General features: G+C 38.8%; 1 protein-coding gene across 1 annotated transcript in view; it reads right to left on the bottom strand.

Moving 5' to 3' along the window:
- The window catches only part of col12a1a (collagen, type XII, alpha 1a), a 74403-nt gene that overhangs the window by 40219 nt on the left and 17270 nt on the right, over window positions 1–16914 (bottom strand). Inside the window, 11 exon segments of the mRNA XM_036593161.1 lie at window positions 510–652; window positions 2131–2260; window positions 4329–4471; window positions 5067–5213; window positions 6432–6596; window positions 6803–6922; window positions 7012–7161; window positions 10727–10851; window positions 11039–11231; window positions 11765–12031; window positions 14336–14605. Of these exon segments, the coding sequence (XP_036449054.1) occupies window positions 510–652; window positions 2131–2260; window positions 4329–4471; window positions 5067–5213; window positions 6432–6596; window positions 6803–6922; window positions 7012–7161; window positions 10727–10851; window positions 11039–11231; window positions 11765–12031; window positions 14336–14605 (1853 nt within the window).

Here is a 16914-nt window from a genome sequence, read left to right on the forward strand (position 1 = left end):
GGCTTCTCTAAGATTCAAATCACTAGCATGGCCTTATTCTTTGCAACAAAAAAGCCAAAAATGATTTGTAGTCCACTGGAGTTCGAAGGCATCTACATAATCTCAAACATTGTTGCCAACTGTTTACTATGTCAGTGAAGCTGGCCATATTTGGCTCTGCAAATCCTCTGCAGTAATGGTCATAGAGCCTTTTATTGTAGATTTGCTTTTAAGGTCTGTTTGGCTGGCTGCAGTAAAAGGCAATGAGTTTCACTTGAACAGTTTCACAGAGAATTTAAAACCTTGCTATTTTGAATCTTGCTCTTCACAACTAGTCTTAAGAAGATAGGACTGCCTCACTGCATAGTTTTTATTATGGAATGAAAATCTGACTGTAAGAGAATACCGAACCTTGTACTTCTATTAGTTTTGGTATTGTTCAGATTGCTATTTTGATGTGTTTCTGATGTTGGGCAGCAGCACTGCAGTGGTTGCAGCACTGAAGTGGAGAGCTGAAGCACTGATCGTACCTGCTCATCGGTGGGCTCAGTGGCATTTTTAGACTTGTAAAGCACCATGTAGCCTGTGGCTCCCTCAGCGGGCTCCCACTTCACCCTCATGGAGGTGGCACGCTGTTTGTAGATGGTCATGCTCCTCGCAGTATTTAGAGGCACTACAGAGGGGAATACGTCTTTTCTCTCTTTCTTTAGTTCTTTTCTCCTGTCTATCTGCCTATAACTCGAGCCTTGCAGAGGCGCGGATGAATGAATGCACGCATTCTGGCGTGGCATGATGGGAACACGGACAAGATGGAGGCATGGAAGATGATGGATGGATGGCAATCGATTTTACACATCCACATTGATGGGAAATGAATGATGATGATGATGACAGACAAACACAGCGCACGCTGAAACCATATAGATACGGCAACAACAACAACAACTGCACAGGCTGCACGACAGTGCATGAAAACAAACAGCAATGAATTATAAACATTGAAGGCATGAATAAAACGATGACACTTTGCTGTGCCATGCAGCATCATGCTGATAACATTCACGGCATTCACGGCTCTGTGAAGGGAATGATGATGGTTATGTTTAGGCTGTATCAAACATAACATCACATACAGCAATAGCAATGCACACATTCCACAGCACAGCTTTTCAACCCATGTTTCTAGTCTAAATATTATGAAGGTGCTGTAGCAAACCCTTGTCTTCTATGAATAAAAGTTTGGCTCAAATTGAGTTAATGTACTGTTTAACTTATATTATACAGGCTATAATTTAACAAATGTCTAAGGACTCATTTACAGCTGGTATTATTCATCTTTGAAAAGCCGTGTCTACATAAACATTTATATATCTCTTATGCATTTATATCTTGCACTTAAATGCATGCAAATGTGTCCTTGCTGTGAGAAACATGATCAAATTTTTGTTTTCCCTCCAACTTTCCAGTGATTCAAGTGGAAAATTGACAGTAGCTTCCGAAATGTATACTTTGTAATAAGGCCAAAATGCATCCTGGCCAACCTCAGGAGGTGGTTCTAAAGGCACAAAAGACGCAGTTTAATCCAACCATGAGCGCTTCCATCTGCCCATGGACATCTAGTCATGCTCAGAATCTAAACAAGGACACATTTTAATATCGTCTGCAAATGAGGCCTTAGTTTATTGGAAAAATAGTTTGTTTCCAAAACAGTTAAACAAATCCAGCATTAAATTTCTGCTACTGTACACTGGAAAGAGTGTAGAGAACATCAGGCCAGGACTACGAAATAGTTCTGTGGTCAAAGCAATGCTGCTTAAAAGGATTTGCTACATCAACAATGAATCACATTTTTAAGTAAAAACAAAAAAATAAGCAATCTGAGTGAAAGCCTCAATAAAGCACTCTAATTGCTAGAAATGCTGAGTGTCACAGTACAGACAGCAAGATAAAGATAAAGTTAATTCAAATAATTGGATATTTTATTAGATGTATTTTTAAGAGTAAAAACTTTACAATTTGCTGTAACGTCTTAAAAATAATAACCATGTTCCCATTAAACGGGAACTTAACGTGTTTAATTGGAACAGTACCGAGGCTTTGGCTCAGTTTTTATGAAAAGACACTTGTGGTAGACTTGAAATTGGCTCTTACGTGTGGTCTCGGTGCCTCTCAGTGGCTCACTGCTTTCCTCCCCAACCACAGAGTAAACATTCACTGCGTACTCAGTCAATGGATCCAGACCTTCTAACACCACCGTGGTCACTGTCCCATCCACAAATAACTGCAACAGGAGACACAAAGTGAGTAAATATTAAGCAGAGAACATACTGAAAGTGCAGGTTTATTGGGAACTCTGCAGACAAGCATAAGACAGAATTCCACTACAGTACCAAGAAAAGAAATTGTGTGTTATCCAAAGCAACTGTTTTCAATCAAGCCACTTAACAGTGCTGAAAAGAATCCAGTGCAACTCATGCATGTGAAAAAAAAATCAATGAAGTGAAGTCAAAAATCATACACAGCCCTGTGCATACCGCGAAGGCAAGATGAACAAAATCATCTCAAGCTGAAACTTGGCCTTAACCCAATGCAGCTCTTCAGAGTTTGCAGCCAGAGTTTTGCTGCCCGTTTAAGAGCCGTCCTTTAAGGGGAAAAAACACCACAGGCCTAGTACTGATGTGGGCAAGTGGAAACTTTTCTTTTATCTCTAATGATTTGGCCACATCTGAAAGAGAACAAATGTGCTGGACATATACTCCAATAAAGGTGGAGAGGTTTTACCATCTTTCACATCATTTATAATGAGACATAATGAAATGAACTATCATAAAACTATGAGATCACAATGAATTACATGCATATTTTCAGATCAAAGAAAAGTCTAGTTTTATATCATAGAATTATATGTATCTAAAACAAAACCATGGAAACATAGTGGTGTGGTAGTGGCCTGTGTCTCAATATGTCACTTTAATTTACATTTACAGCATTTGGACGATGATGTCCAGATTGCCTTACAGAAGTGCTTTAATGAATGAAAAGTTCACTTCTACGTAAAAAACTGTCTCACACTGGTTGCGCGTGTGAGGTCTCCTCTGGAGGTGACTTTAGGTGAACCAGAAGAACTTCTCCAATAAATAACTCATATAATAACAATGTAGGAATTCCCTGCTTTCCCTTGTAAACTTGCACACTGGCCTTGCAAGACCTCATCGCACAGAATGGTTCCAATAAAAGTGATATTGACCGAACTCAGAGTGAGTCTGGAGTACTCAAAATACTATAAATATACAAAGTACTGATACTGATTACTACTAGCTAACCCATTTTGTATTTTTTTTTTTTTGTACATTTTTGTATTTTGAGAGAATTTCTGAATGTATTTAAGATATAAAGTACTGGCAGAAGTCAGAGACCACCCTTTGATTTATTTAATTTCCAGTCATAAAGGCCATTATTGTTAAGTGTCGGGGGAAAAAACACCTTTTACTACAGCTTCGATTTTTTTTCAAACTTTCAAAGCTTTTCGAAGAAATCTGCTTTTTTCACACCTCCAAAGGTCAGTCTTAGAAGTTGGTTGCATTTTCTGCTTCTCACAATCCAAATAATCCCAATTACAAATTCAGACTAATCAGTCCACAAAACCCTACTCCACATCTCAGATGTCCAGCTTTGGTGTTCTAGTGCAACTTCTCCTCTTTTCTGTTAATTTCTTTTTCTCAGTAACAGCTTCTTGACAGCTACACATCCTTTCAGGCTCTTAGTGTTGAGTTCTCTTCTCACAACGTAAGACAGAAACACCTGAGGATTTTTTAAGATCTGAATCTTAGAAAAGTGGAGCTTGATTTTCTCTCAAAGCTGAAAGCCTAAAGTATTGTTTATCTGATGGTGACACTTATTGTGGTTGTTGGGAGTGTCACTTTTTCTATATCTTTAATATCTTTCAGAAAATTATGTTTCACATTTTCCTTTGACTTTTTTACTTCCTTATGGAAGTGGATTATCTATATCTTATGTATCTTATATCCACAGAAACATCTCCTGAAAAATGAATAACTTGTACTTAACAGCCATTTTAGATGGGCAAAAGAAAGAAATTTGCCAAAAAGACAAAAAGGTAAAACAGTGAACAAATAAAATACTAATAGATCTGATGTTATACTTAGTGTTAGGGTTTCTGTGTAATTTGTTTTCATACATACGTTTTCTGCTTTCTTCCTAACAATCAAATATGCATTTAACAGCCATTTTGACTGGAAACTAAATAAATAAAAGGGTGGTCTCTGACTTTTGCACAGAACTGTACTTCGAGGCTGCGGTTTCTTCATCTGAGGAGATTAGAACAATACCTGTCGAGTTTGGCCTCCAGCCACTGGAACATACTCTACACGGTACTTTTCGATAGGGCCCTCAGCTTCTGTCCAGGTGACACGGAAAGAATAGTGGGTCGGCTCGGAGGTCACCAGGTCAGTGGGTGGCGCCACTCCTCCTCCTAAAGTGGATAAAGGTGACAGTTTAAAATCTGACCTCTTTAATGGCTTTACTTAAACAGAATGGGTCTCCCTTGCCACTTGTGCTTTCTGTTTTGCTAAAAAACAATTGGGTCAGAACTTTCCTCCACTTATTTCTATGACCTTTCACTTATTGCCTTAGTCAGACTCCCACTAAAAGAAAGTATGCTGCTGCTGACATGTTCTGGCTAGATTACCCAAAAGGCTTTGACAGAAAAGGAATTCCTGCTTCTTTAATGGAAAAAACCCTCTCTTAATCCAAAGGTATTTGATCATGACAGAGAAAATTAGGAAGCATCGTTATGAGATAGAAGCTTGGCTGCAGGACAGCCTCTCAGATGTCCTCCCTCGGTGATGCAGGCAGATTTACTCAGCACTCAACAACTAGTGAAACTATCAGTACATCTCAGGCTAAATATCTGACCTAGCCATCAGGTATTCTTTCATCAGCCCCTCTTAAACACATCAGTAGGTTCTATTTAGTCCCAATGGCTCTACATGTTTGTGCCAAAACTGAGATTAATACACAAGAGTCCTTTCATTATGATGGTCATTAGAGCATGCCCTTAGACTTACCTTCGCCTTTGACGCTCTTACAGAGATTGTCTGTCAGCTCGTCAACAATGTCCAGGAGGAAGGAGAAGTCCGCCACGTTATACATGTGGATTTCATCAGGATCAGTGGCGATGGAACGCAACTCATTTTCATCAGCGTTCTTCACACCTGCATACCACAGTGAACAGACGAGAACATTTAGGACCTTTTTTGCCCAGACCCACCCTCAACAAATACCCAAATTAGTGCCCAGGTTGGATGTTCAGATACACTACTAGTCAAATGTTTAAACACTCTGGAAGCCCATTCCCATCTGTGTTTTTTCTCCTTCTCTGTTTCAAGCAGCTGTATGTCAAAATATTGATTTAGAGTCTCAAAATAATGATTTAGTTTCTCAGGATTTTGAGTTATTAAATTTCAAGAAAAGCAAGTACTTATTTCAGGATAAGTCATTACAAGATAGCAGATTATTATTTTTGACATAGTAAGTGAATATTTCGAAAAATAAGTCATTATTTTGACATAGCTGGTCAATATTTTGAGAAAATAAGTCATTATTGTGAGATACTAAGTCAAAATTTTGTAAAGGAAATAAGTATTTATTTTGGCATAGAAAGTCATTATTATGAGATACCAAGTTATTATTTTGATATAGTACATTGACATTTTGAGAAAATAAGTCATTTTTTTGAGGTAGTCAAAATGTTGACATACTGATGCCAGAAACATCAGTAGGCAATTTTTTCTCGTTTATGTGGTGGGAAGGGGCTTCCATAAAACATAACAGCTTATAGAAGGGTTTCTAGGAGAAATTTTAGAATAGGACATCAAATATGAAATAATACATATGAAATCACGCAGTGACAAAATAATCACAATAATAATAAAATCTTATATTTTAGATTCTTAAAGTAGCCTATTTTTGCCTTGATGTTAACTTTGCGCAGTCCTGTCATTCTCTTAAGTAGCTTCATAAGGTGAAACCTGAAATGCTTTTCCAACAGAACTGCCTTGTTGGCTGCCAAAAACTACTTTTTAGGGGGCATTTCATGAAAATTCTAAAACAAATGTTTAATTTTTGAAATACATTTATACACAGATATGACCTGCATGAATTATATCTGTTTAGGCAACAACTGTTCAAATATTTAAACATAAGCCTGTAGGTCAAAATGTCATACATTCAACACATTCAATCAGGTGTGTCTAAACTTTTGACTGCTAGGTTAAAACCCTGCCAACTGTAAAGCTCATAGTTATGTAACTTATGTCAATTAAAGGGTGCTATCTAAAGAGTATTCAGGTAGAATACCATTTTATGAAGGTTATTATATATATATATATATATCACAGTCTTTCTGCATGGAAGAGTAAAAGTTTCCTCACCAATTGCATAGAGCTCAATGCCCTGGTCACGTAGATTCTGAGAGTTGGCAATAACATCATCCTGTGATTTTCCATCAGTGACAAGAACACCAATTTTACGGGAGTTTGGACGCATGCCCACGTTGGCTTTGAAGTTGTTCTGTAGGATGTAATTCAAAGCGAGGCCTGCGGAAAAAAAAGACGTAAATCAGTTATAACATGAGTGCAGAGGATTTCCAAACCCACAGTCTATCAGCCAAATCAAGGCTGCAGTTAGGCTTAATAATGTTTAATATAACACTATTAAACACATATGGCTGAAGGATACTGAGATTATGATTCAAGAAACCTCATACAGCACCAACATATCAGAATATTACAGAGCTAAAGACCTGTCAGTGTATTTCCTCCTTTGTAAGGCAGATTGGCCACAGCCTCCAGCAATGACTCTCTGGTTTTGTGTGCATTCAGATGCCATTCAGTCTTTGGGTCTCCGCTATACTGGGCCAAACCTGTGCACAGAAGCGAAACATGATCTCTAGCACTTGCCTCTAGGCACACATCCAATCTGCAGCTCAACTAAACTAAACACAGCCCTTACCAATCTGGACACGATCCGGGCCAATGTCAAAAACGCCCACCATGCGAGCAATGAAGGCCCTGATGGTCTTGAAGTTCAGACGGCCGATACTCCAGGAGCCGTCCACTAGCAGAACAATATCAGCCTGGGCAGTGGTTTTGCACATTACATCTGAGCAAGCAGAAAATAGCAGAGTCAGAGTACAAATAAACCTCAGTCACTGCTGCTCTCTAAGCTGAAGGAGATGAAGAAGGTCAGAAAAAGAATGCATGTTTTGGAGAACAAATAAAAAAAGAACCACACACAAAACAGCCCAGAGGTGGGCTGAAAAACACCAGACCAGCAGAGCATAAATAGTAGTTTATTCATTGTTTTCTGCATGTTTAAGTACATCACACAAATTTACATTTACAAATTGCAACAAGCAATCATAAGACTGTCTGGGAGGTCAATGTAGACTCTTCTTCATGACAAGAGAACCAGTGTGCTCTTCATGAATCTATGCATTCCCCGATCCGCACCTCCTTTCCATCTGCATCATCTGCAGACACCTGAATGAATGCAGCTCCGCTGGCGTCCATCTGCTCCTGCTCAGAAAGAATGCAGCCGCATGCAGCTCAAAAACAAGACAAGCTCACACTGAAAATTGACTGAGGCCTTTTATTGTTTATTTATATACTCGGAGTGTCTGGATTGGGAGAAATAACTAAAACTCAAACATCTTGTGAAAATTTCAGAATCAAAGTATCCCTAATATTTTGTACACATGTTAAAATGTTCTCTTGACACGAATGTAGTCAAGCTTTTCTGCTGAGAATAAAGAGAATTTTCCAAAGCTGGAGAAAATGTACCAGCTAAACAGATGTTTTTCCCCGAATAATAGGCATAGCTCTCCAAACAAATATATTACACTCTGGAGTGCACCTCACATTTACGATGCATGTAAATCATCCAACAAATTCCAAGCTTTTTTAATCACTAATGCATGCTAATAATTACATAGCTGTCAACAAGCTGTATTTTAAGATCATTACCACTGATCACTGACAGACCCTTTCTCTAATGGAGGATAGATGATAAAATCCTGGCATTCATGCAATACAGGTATGGACAGATTCTCTTAAGGACTTCCAGGTTATTTCAGAATGCACACACATGTGGCCTGCATTTATCTCTTTCTGACAGCACATAATTTAAATGCCAAATAATACGCTAGACAAAATTTCAGCACAGGAGAGAACCTGCAGAGGTTATCAGCCCTAGACTTGTAGTCTTCATGTGTTGTGTTGGTTCTTGTATGCTACACAAAAAGAAATCTGAACTCTTTATCAGTAGGAAAGCACTTACTTAGTTAACACTAACAAACTGTCCAGTATGCCTATGTATTCACTACTTTTGTTTTTCACACACACATATTTACCCCTTAAACTCATATTTTGAAATGCCCATATTTTGGACTCCTCACCCTCAAGGGGTTTAAATGATTAACAAATGAACTGATTAACCAGCAAATAAACAACTGTTTGATCAGTGCTTCTGGTTTAACAACTTAATTTTATTTAATTTTATTTTCAGTAAACAACAGTTTCTATTTGAATAGACAGGTTTATTGTTCAAGTTGTGGAATGTTTCGCACATATGAGGGCACAACACACATCTGGATTCACTAAATGGGCTAAATAATGAAGTGTGCAGCTAAAATGGTTGTGTTTTTTGAGAGGACAATAGCACATCTACAACAATGCACCATTGCGAAAGCAAACATCTGCAAGTGATTACATGGACAACTTTATCGTCTCTGTTTACTGTAGAGAAGGACAACGACAGTGACAGCTTTCAAGAGCTCCTGAGGTATGTTTCGCCAAAGCTAGCTCTGGTGATGCCATTTTTGTCCATTTTAACAAAATAGTAATTAGTGGTAAAGATAACTTTAGAATATAGAGTTTTCAATATAATATTCTAGTCATTTCATTGCAGTTTTTGGTCATATAATCATGAATATATAGTTGTTAGTCCCATGGCTTAAACACAATTGAGTTTTTATGTAAAATATGTTTAATGCTTAATGTTATGAGCCATTAACTTCATATGCATACTAATACCTGGTCCCACCTACCATGTGTGTGTGTATACATATACATATATATACATATATATATGTATGTATATATATATATACATATATATATGTATGTATATATATATATATATATACATACTATTAGCATAATAGCTATGAAACTTACATAGCGGTTTCACAGTATTTACTAAACAATAAACCTGAATAATAAGGCCAGGGTTCAAAGCATTAAATACATTTACCATCTAATTGCACTCATGGTTCAGCTATGAAGGCGTGATAAGCTACGTGCTGTGAGAAATATCAGTCAAAGTGCAAGACAGCAGGATTTGCCTGGGTCAATCTTGTCTTCCTCCCCAGCTCATGCTGGCCAGTGGAGCCCAGTCACTGGATCTGCTCCCAATTAAGGAGCTGCATTCCAGACCAAGGTCGCCAATCTGAGCTCAAAACTTTCAGTGCAAAAGTCAGATTTTCCTCTCTTCTCTCTCTCATTCTGTTTTTCTCACACGCATACTCACATGCACGCACACACTTCCCCTGCTAGGTTGTGAAACATTGATAATTCTGAACAGATAAGGTTTTTGTCACGTCTGCTCCTAAACCCAAAAGCAGCCTGAGATGAAGTCACTGTATGGAATAGTCATTGCTTCTACTCTTTCGTGACAAAATTAGCCAGGAGGAAAGGCATGTGCAGTTACTTAACTCTGATTGCTAACAGAGATTATAGTTTATTTTTTATTTAGTCTGCATAGTCTGTAACATGTTATTTTAAACAGATTTTCACCTCCAACCAATACATCATTAGGCCAATAATATCAGCCGATATTAAGGAACCACAGTTTTATCAGTATAGACAAAAATATCATGGATAATGCAGCGAAATCTGCCAACTTTTTTGGTAATTAATTAGCAGGATTCAATTAATCAGTAGGATTCAAACTTTTGATCACCCGACAATAGTTCACAGAACCCAGTATAAGTCAGCCCCTGTTTAACTGTATCACAGCAATTTATTTGAGTTTGAGAAACATGACAATTAAAAACGGACAGTCATACCTGTCAGTGAAGCACTGTTTAACGAAAACTTTTGGAATCTAAAATTACAATTTAAAATTCAAATAAAACTATACTGGCCAGTATTATTGGCTATCAGAATTTTTAGTCCCTTAAAATCAGTATCTCTATTCACCACAAAATTATCCTATTGTTCAGACCCTCCGTATCATACAACGTATCATAAAATTCAACGAAATATCTAATGTAAAAATCTTACCCTGACCTTAACCACAACTTAAAACCTAAGTCTAAACTTGGCCACAAGTTTGATACAAATCCTCATACTAACTTTTACATTTATATGAAGTTTCAACAATCAAGTTTCACTGCACACCACTGAGATCTGAGTCTCTACAGTCTCTAAAGGGAACCATATAAACTAAGCAAGCCCATATTATCTATTCCTGTCCTAAACCCAAACTAAAAAATAGATTTATTATGTTTTCCAGCGAATACATATATAGCTATCAAACATGTTTCGAATCTATTTGGGACATTTATGGCCCACATCAAACTGCTTCAGGATTTAAAACTACACATAATTTAATCTATCTGTTTACTACAGCTGCACAATGTGAATGAGTCGGAAGGTCACTTTACCTGGAGCCTGGATAGGTGGGGTAGCAGGCTCATCAGAGAGAGTGGTCTTCTCCTCTCCAGCCAAGGGCATACTCTCTCCTCCATCAAACACGCCAAACACATTCACAGTGTACTTGGTGCCAGCTCTGTGGAAAAAGAGATCAGGTGCTTAGCATTCAGTCAACACTTCTGATCTATTTTTTACTTTTCATGAAATAAAAAGAAAGAAAAGAATGGATGAAGTATGTGGGGACACTTTACATAAGACTTGAGTGATTGTAGAAAAGATGAGGAAGAAACAAATGAAACATGAGCCGTGTGTATATGGCCTACCTGAGCTCCTCTAGAACTACTGTGTTGTCAAAAGGACCAACTACCAGCTCTCCCAAGTCTATCTCATCCCCAATAGGATGGAAGGTCACTTTATAGCCCTTCACATCTCCAGGTGCAGGGTCCCATGACACCCTGAAACTGGTCTTAGTGGGCTCAGATGTTTGTAAGTTTCTTGGAGATTTGAAAGGTGACACTGGAAAGAAGGTTGAAAGAAAGATACATCAATGCCTACAATGAGCACACATGAAGATAGTTAAAGCCAAAATCACAGTCAAACCCAAAACAGTAGCAATAGATAAGCCAGAATTTGTTCATTTGCATTTGACAGATATATACTATATTTCCACTGATGCCCAAAGACTATCAAAAATGGCTTACAGATGCCTTGTTTTACAAATTATACTACTACAGTCAGACAAAATAACTTTGCTTAGGGAAGAGGTCAAATATAAACAAAACAAAAGCTGCTTAACATTTAAAGCTGTTACAAAATTGACTGCTGGCTTGTTTTGTTATGAAATACCATTTGGTGATTTCATCTTAAAACCCTAGAAAAAGAGTATTCCCTGAACATTCATTTCATTAATTTCACTTCAAAGGCTTTAAATAAGAGTATTCCCTAAACATTCATTTCAATTACTTAATCACATTGTTCCTATTGTAACAAAGCAACAAATGTAAGTAGCAAAACAAATTCTCTCAGTATTGATTTATGAACAAACGTACATGTGGTTCCCACTCCTTGTCTTGCTTTTCCATCTCCATGCTTGTAGACAGGAACCACTACAATATCGTAAGTGGTCTTGGGCTGTAGTCGTCGCAAGACAACTGTAGTGGTGCCGCCTGGTGTTTTGGTGACCATTGGTCGTGCGCCATCATGAGGCTTGTATGTCACCCTGTAATTAACAACGTTTCCGGGCGCCGGTTGCCATGTGGCCCGCATGCTCCTCTCTGTCTCCTCGGTTACAGTAATGGCTCTGGCCGCAGCTGAAACTGTAAGTGGGGGGTGAATGAGAGTGAGTATTAAATGCCGTGGTGACCATTGCCAAATCAATTTCTTAGCCATAATTCCACAAATAGTCAGTTCAGTACATGCAAACCTATTTATATTATAAAGAGAGATTTCATCTTCAGCTGCTGGTAAACACCCTCTGGAAAACCTAACCGTATTGCTGGTGAAAACACATCTGCCAAAACACTCTCCCTGCAGCTGAAAAGACTCTCTTCAGACCTAGAGAACATACACATCGGGTTGCGCTTCAAGCCAAACATTCTGAATCTGCCCACAATGTTCTCTTTCCATACCGTGACTCCAGGGTGTTTTGGTGCAGGAAGAAGCCGAATGAATTGTCAGGGCATTAAATGATCCACGGAACACTTTCAGACGCTGAAGCCTTTTTTTTCAAAGTAGGGGTTTTATGGATGGAAAATACCACTTCCAAGTTTCTGAAAATGTGGCCTGACCCAAGCGAATACAATATGTTACTGGGAAAGTGCTGGTTTATGGAAGGTGGTGTTGGGAATGGAGTGACCATGGACATAAAACACACAGGCCCCTAGTGATGTCTGAGGCTTGTTTTTGACTCAAAACAAGCACCTGGTGGAGTCGCCAGAGTCAATAAACAAATGGACGAACGGCACGTTTTTCCATGCAGACATTTGGTTGTGGTAACCATTAGCTAAAGTCCCCGGAATCAGGGTAAATTTTCCTGCATGTGCTTTTCTCATTTTGCCCTGATCAGAGAGGTAAGTTGGGGAGACCCTGTCCATCACCAATGATGTTTTCAAGCTTCACATCCTCCTTTTAACACAGAGCATGTGTGACATATTACATCACCCATTCGTTCACCAACACGCACACACATATAAATTTACAGATTTTGTATGTCAGAAGGAGCAGCCCTGCCAGCAACAATGACGCTATTCTTGAACTTGTGAAAGGAGTCGTAACTCACTTTTTATTTTCACTTTTTCCAGATCAGACTGGAGGACCAGACTGAAGGTTCTCTCTAACCTTCTGGAATAGCACTGGGACCTATGTCATTGCTGCCCTAACACAACCTTGTATCCCCACAAAGGTAACTTTACAGGGGGAAAAAAAACATTTTTAGCTTTTATTGTAAGTTAACTTGTGTAAGTGAACAAGATTCTGTTCCAAACCATTTTGGATAATTTCTACAGGTTCAATCATCTTACTCACTTGCTCACAAAAGGCAGCTGCCATGTTCAAATTATGAAGAAAATATAGTTTTGATACGACAACATATTAACATACACGATCTACATGCTACATATTGTCACTGTCCAAAGAAAAACACATATCTCCATTTTTGTCGATTTTTATTTTTCTACATCATTTGAACATGGCAGCTGTCCTTTCACATTGTGTGAAAGTTTAATGAAGAATGGACCCACAGCAACTCTCCAAAATCACATGGAATAAAATTTTTTTATTATTATTATTAAAAGTTAAGAACATTTTTGCCCTCTCCTAAAAAGTTACTATTTTGTAGATATATGTTTTCTTTGGACAGCGACAGTACATGATATACGTACGATATACTATATGTATGATATATTTGTTTTTTAACTGTATGAATCTGAATTTGAATTTGGAAAAGAGGACATAAGATTTGTTTTATATTTGAGAAGACTAGTTTGTCATACTAAATTGTATATTTAAGAATTAAATCTGAATGACAACAACAAGCAGGAGTGGTTAAGATGGCAAAATATAACAATATATGAAGACATATTCACAATACACAATACATATCACAATATTCCACTTATATGAGGTTTGATAAGTTTACTAAAAAACCCAATAGTGCCCATTTTAAAAATTAAAAATAAACAGGATTATTTTGCTCTCTTATCATGCAATTTGTCAGTGTTCTTTAAGTTGCAAGGATGTTCTCAACATGTTAAAGCAAGAAAAAAAGCATATTATGATGTATTTTATCATGATAACAATAAATATCATCATAATGCTCACCATAACCAACAAGTCACTCCGATTACTCAGATTTGATGCTTAAATATACAAGTATGACAAACTTATTGTATTCTGCAACACAAAATGAATCTTACGTGTTTCATTCCGCACTCAGAAAGTTGCACAATTCTCCAGGGAGATCATGGAGTAGTTTCACATTTCTGCACAGTTTATCTTTGTCTTTTCTCCCTATGTCAGAACTGAGGTAAGCCCAGGACATGAGACCCCTCTCTGTCAAAAGAGAAAGGTAAAGAGCATCCGCAGCTCTGGTGGACACATTACATGGTCGGGAATGGACTTACCATCTGTGGTTTCCTCTCCCACCAGCGGCTCTCCCTCTCCACGGCCATAGGATGCATACACAGAGACTTTGTAGCGCGTCTCTGGAGTCAGCCTGTCCAGCACGGTGGCAGTGACATCACTCGGGACTGTCTTCTCCCCAGCCTCTTCGGTGAATAGGGATTTCCAGGCGACTCGATAACCACGCACGTTGCCAGGCGCAATAGTCCAGGAAGCACCAAAGCTGGTTTCAGTAACATCCTTAGTGACCAAGTCTTTAGGAGAGCCAAGTACTGTGGAAGAGGAGAAGGTGAAAATGTTAAAAACAAAATCAACAGATCAGATTTTCATGGAGCTGCATGAAGAAAGACTTCAAAACAACAATAAAGATATCCATCACATAGACTTGTTTTGGGGATACAAAAGCAAAATTACAGTGCAATCCAGTCAAATCAAGCACATTTTATTGTCACTTTGTGGGTGTAAATCATGGTAATGTGGCAAGCAGACAAGTTCACTCTGAAACCGTCTGTGTTATCTTACAGAGAAAAAGATCAGTTATTCCACAAACATATCACTAAATCTAAACCAGTCTTCATACTTTTTGCTTTTGATCAAAGCGATATGGCCTGCTAATAACGTCAAACCCCGAGAAAGTTCTGCAAAAGCATTCAGTCTTTGTGTGCATGTGAGCCTGTCACCACTTTTATTTTCCATCCAACAAGAAACTCAATCCATTAAATGCTGCTCGCTAAAATTGCAGATGCTGCTTTCAAGCTCACATCCTAACTCACCTCTCTTTATCTCTCTCTCTCTTTCTTGCTGGAGCATATGTTCAGAGGACAGCAGGGGAGGGAAAAGAGAGGAAAGAAAAATGATGGGGGAGTGATCTGCGGCAGTGTTGACAGGTTGCCAGTGAATATTTGGCAGTGTGCAGCGCCCTCACTGTGAAGGCCTCTGGCTCTGCACCCCGTGAGCCTCACTGTCCACATGGCGGCTACCTGACTCCCATGGCCCCTCACAACCACCCACTGTGCTCTGCTCTGTTCACACGAGCCTTGCTAGCTACTATTTGGGCGAGTTAATCAATAACTAAAGTTCCTGGACTAATTGTGTGCCCATGTCTGAGTACGAGGAAATAGTTAAATTGATAGTATTTAGGTAAAACTAAGACTACAAATTATGAGATCAACAGTTTGGAAAAAAACTATTTTATTTCTGCTTTCTTCAGCAAGTTAACCTAAATTGTTAGTGGGTGTACCGGTAAATTCAGTACCTCAGTTGGTTGCTATACAGCTTGAGGTTACTGTTCTCACTGGGTGGTTAGGTTTACTAGGAGAGATAATCCAGGCATGTGAAGTAATGAATTCTACAAGGAACTAGAGGAGAATTTCAGGCTTTTCAAATTAATGTACCATGGCAACTGCAGCTGCCAAGCTGACTTGATCCAAGGTAGGCCTCCACATCCCAGCTCAGAACTCCCCACTAGACTTTACCAGAGCACTGCAGGGACCAGAACACATGCTAATGACTCCTGCAGACAACACTCCTCTTTTCATCATTAATATGTAAAAAGAACTAAAGAGCTAAAGCACATGACTGCTCAAGTTTCACACGCAGGAACCACTCTCGTTTCTGAATTTCTTTCAGTAGACTTCTTCATTGTAGTGGAGCATCCAGAAAGGAAACCAGAGATGCAGTGAAGGTCCTTATTCCACTCATGCAACATATACTGTCCTGAAAAATACAATTAACTCTGCAAAGCTCACCTTTTTTAAGTCTAAAAAGTTTCTTTACTTGCCAAACGCAAACGGGTGTCAGCTGAGTAGAAAAACGGAATTGGCACTGATCAGGAATGAGGTGATTCCTTTTGGAGAACTTTGAGTGACCAGTGGGAAGCAGCATGGAGCATTTGTTTCCTCATCTGGCTGAATGCACCCTACCCCCACAAAACAGTAAAAGCAGGCCACCACAGACTCATTAAAGACTCCTATTCACTCTGATTTATGAGAACCAATAGCACACTCCATGACATTCAGCACAGCAAGCCCCTCCTGCTACATGGTCTAAGCCTCAAAGATTGAAGCTCAAGCGACCCAAACAATTGACTGATGTGTATGTGAGCTTGCCAGCACTTCTGCTGGAAGTTTCAGCTGATGCAGTCCACAATTCTCCCTTCAAAACCAGCACAGATAAAACCCAGACTTCCACAACAATATCACGGCATATCAAGAAGCAGGGTAAAAAAAAAATTCAGTAGTAAACCAAAGACAGAAACCCCACAGATGACTGCCAGACTTTTAAGGAACAGCTTACAAATGTTGATCTGAGTACGATCAAACATACAAATTCTTGGAAAGTTCTGTTTCAATTTCTGAGAATGATGGGACTTTTCATTTTTAACTGTAAGCAGAGGTCTGTGTAGGAGAACCCTGAGCTTGTGAGGTGAGTGAGAGGTAAAGCCTTTTCCTGGCTCACTCTCACTGTCTATAGAAGAAAATCAGACAGCTCCGGCCTTCAGGTACACACCTTGGCAAGGGAACCATCCGCACAACCACAGCCTAGTTTCCACACAACAGGAGCATGAGGAGACAAAATGGAG

The sequence above is a fragment of the Colossoma macropomum genome, unplaced genomic scaffold (assembly GCF_904425465.1).
Source record: "Colossoma macropomum unplaced genomic scaffold, Colossoma_macropomum, whole genome shotgun sequence".
In the NCBI taxonomy this organism is placed as follows: domain Eukaryota; kingdom Metazoa; phylum Chordata; class Actinopteri; order Characiformes; family Serrasalmidae; genus Colossoma; species Colossoma macropomum.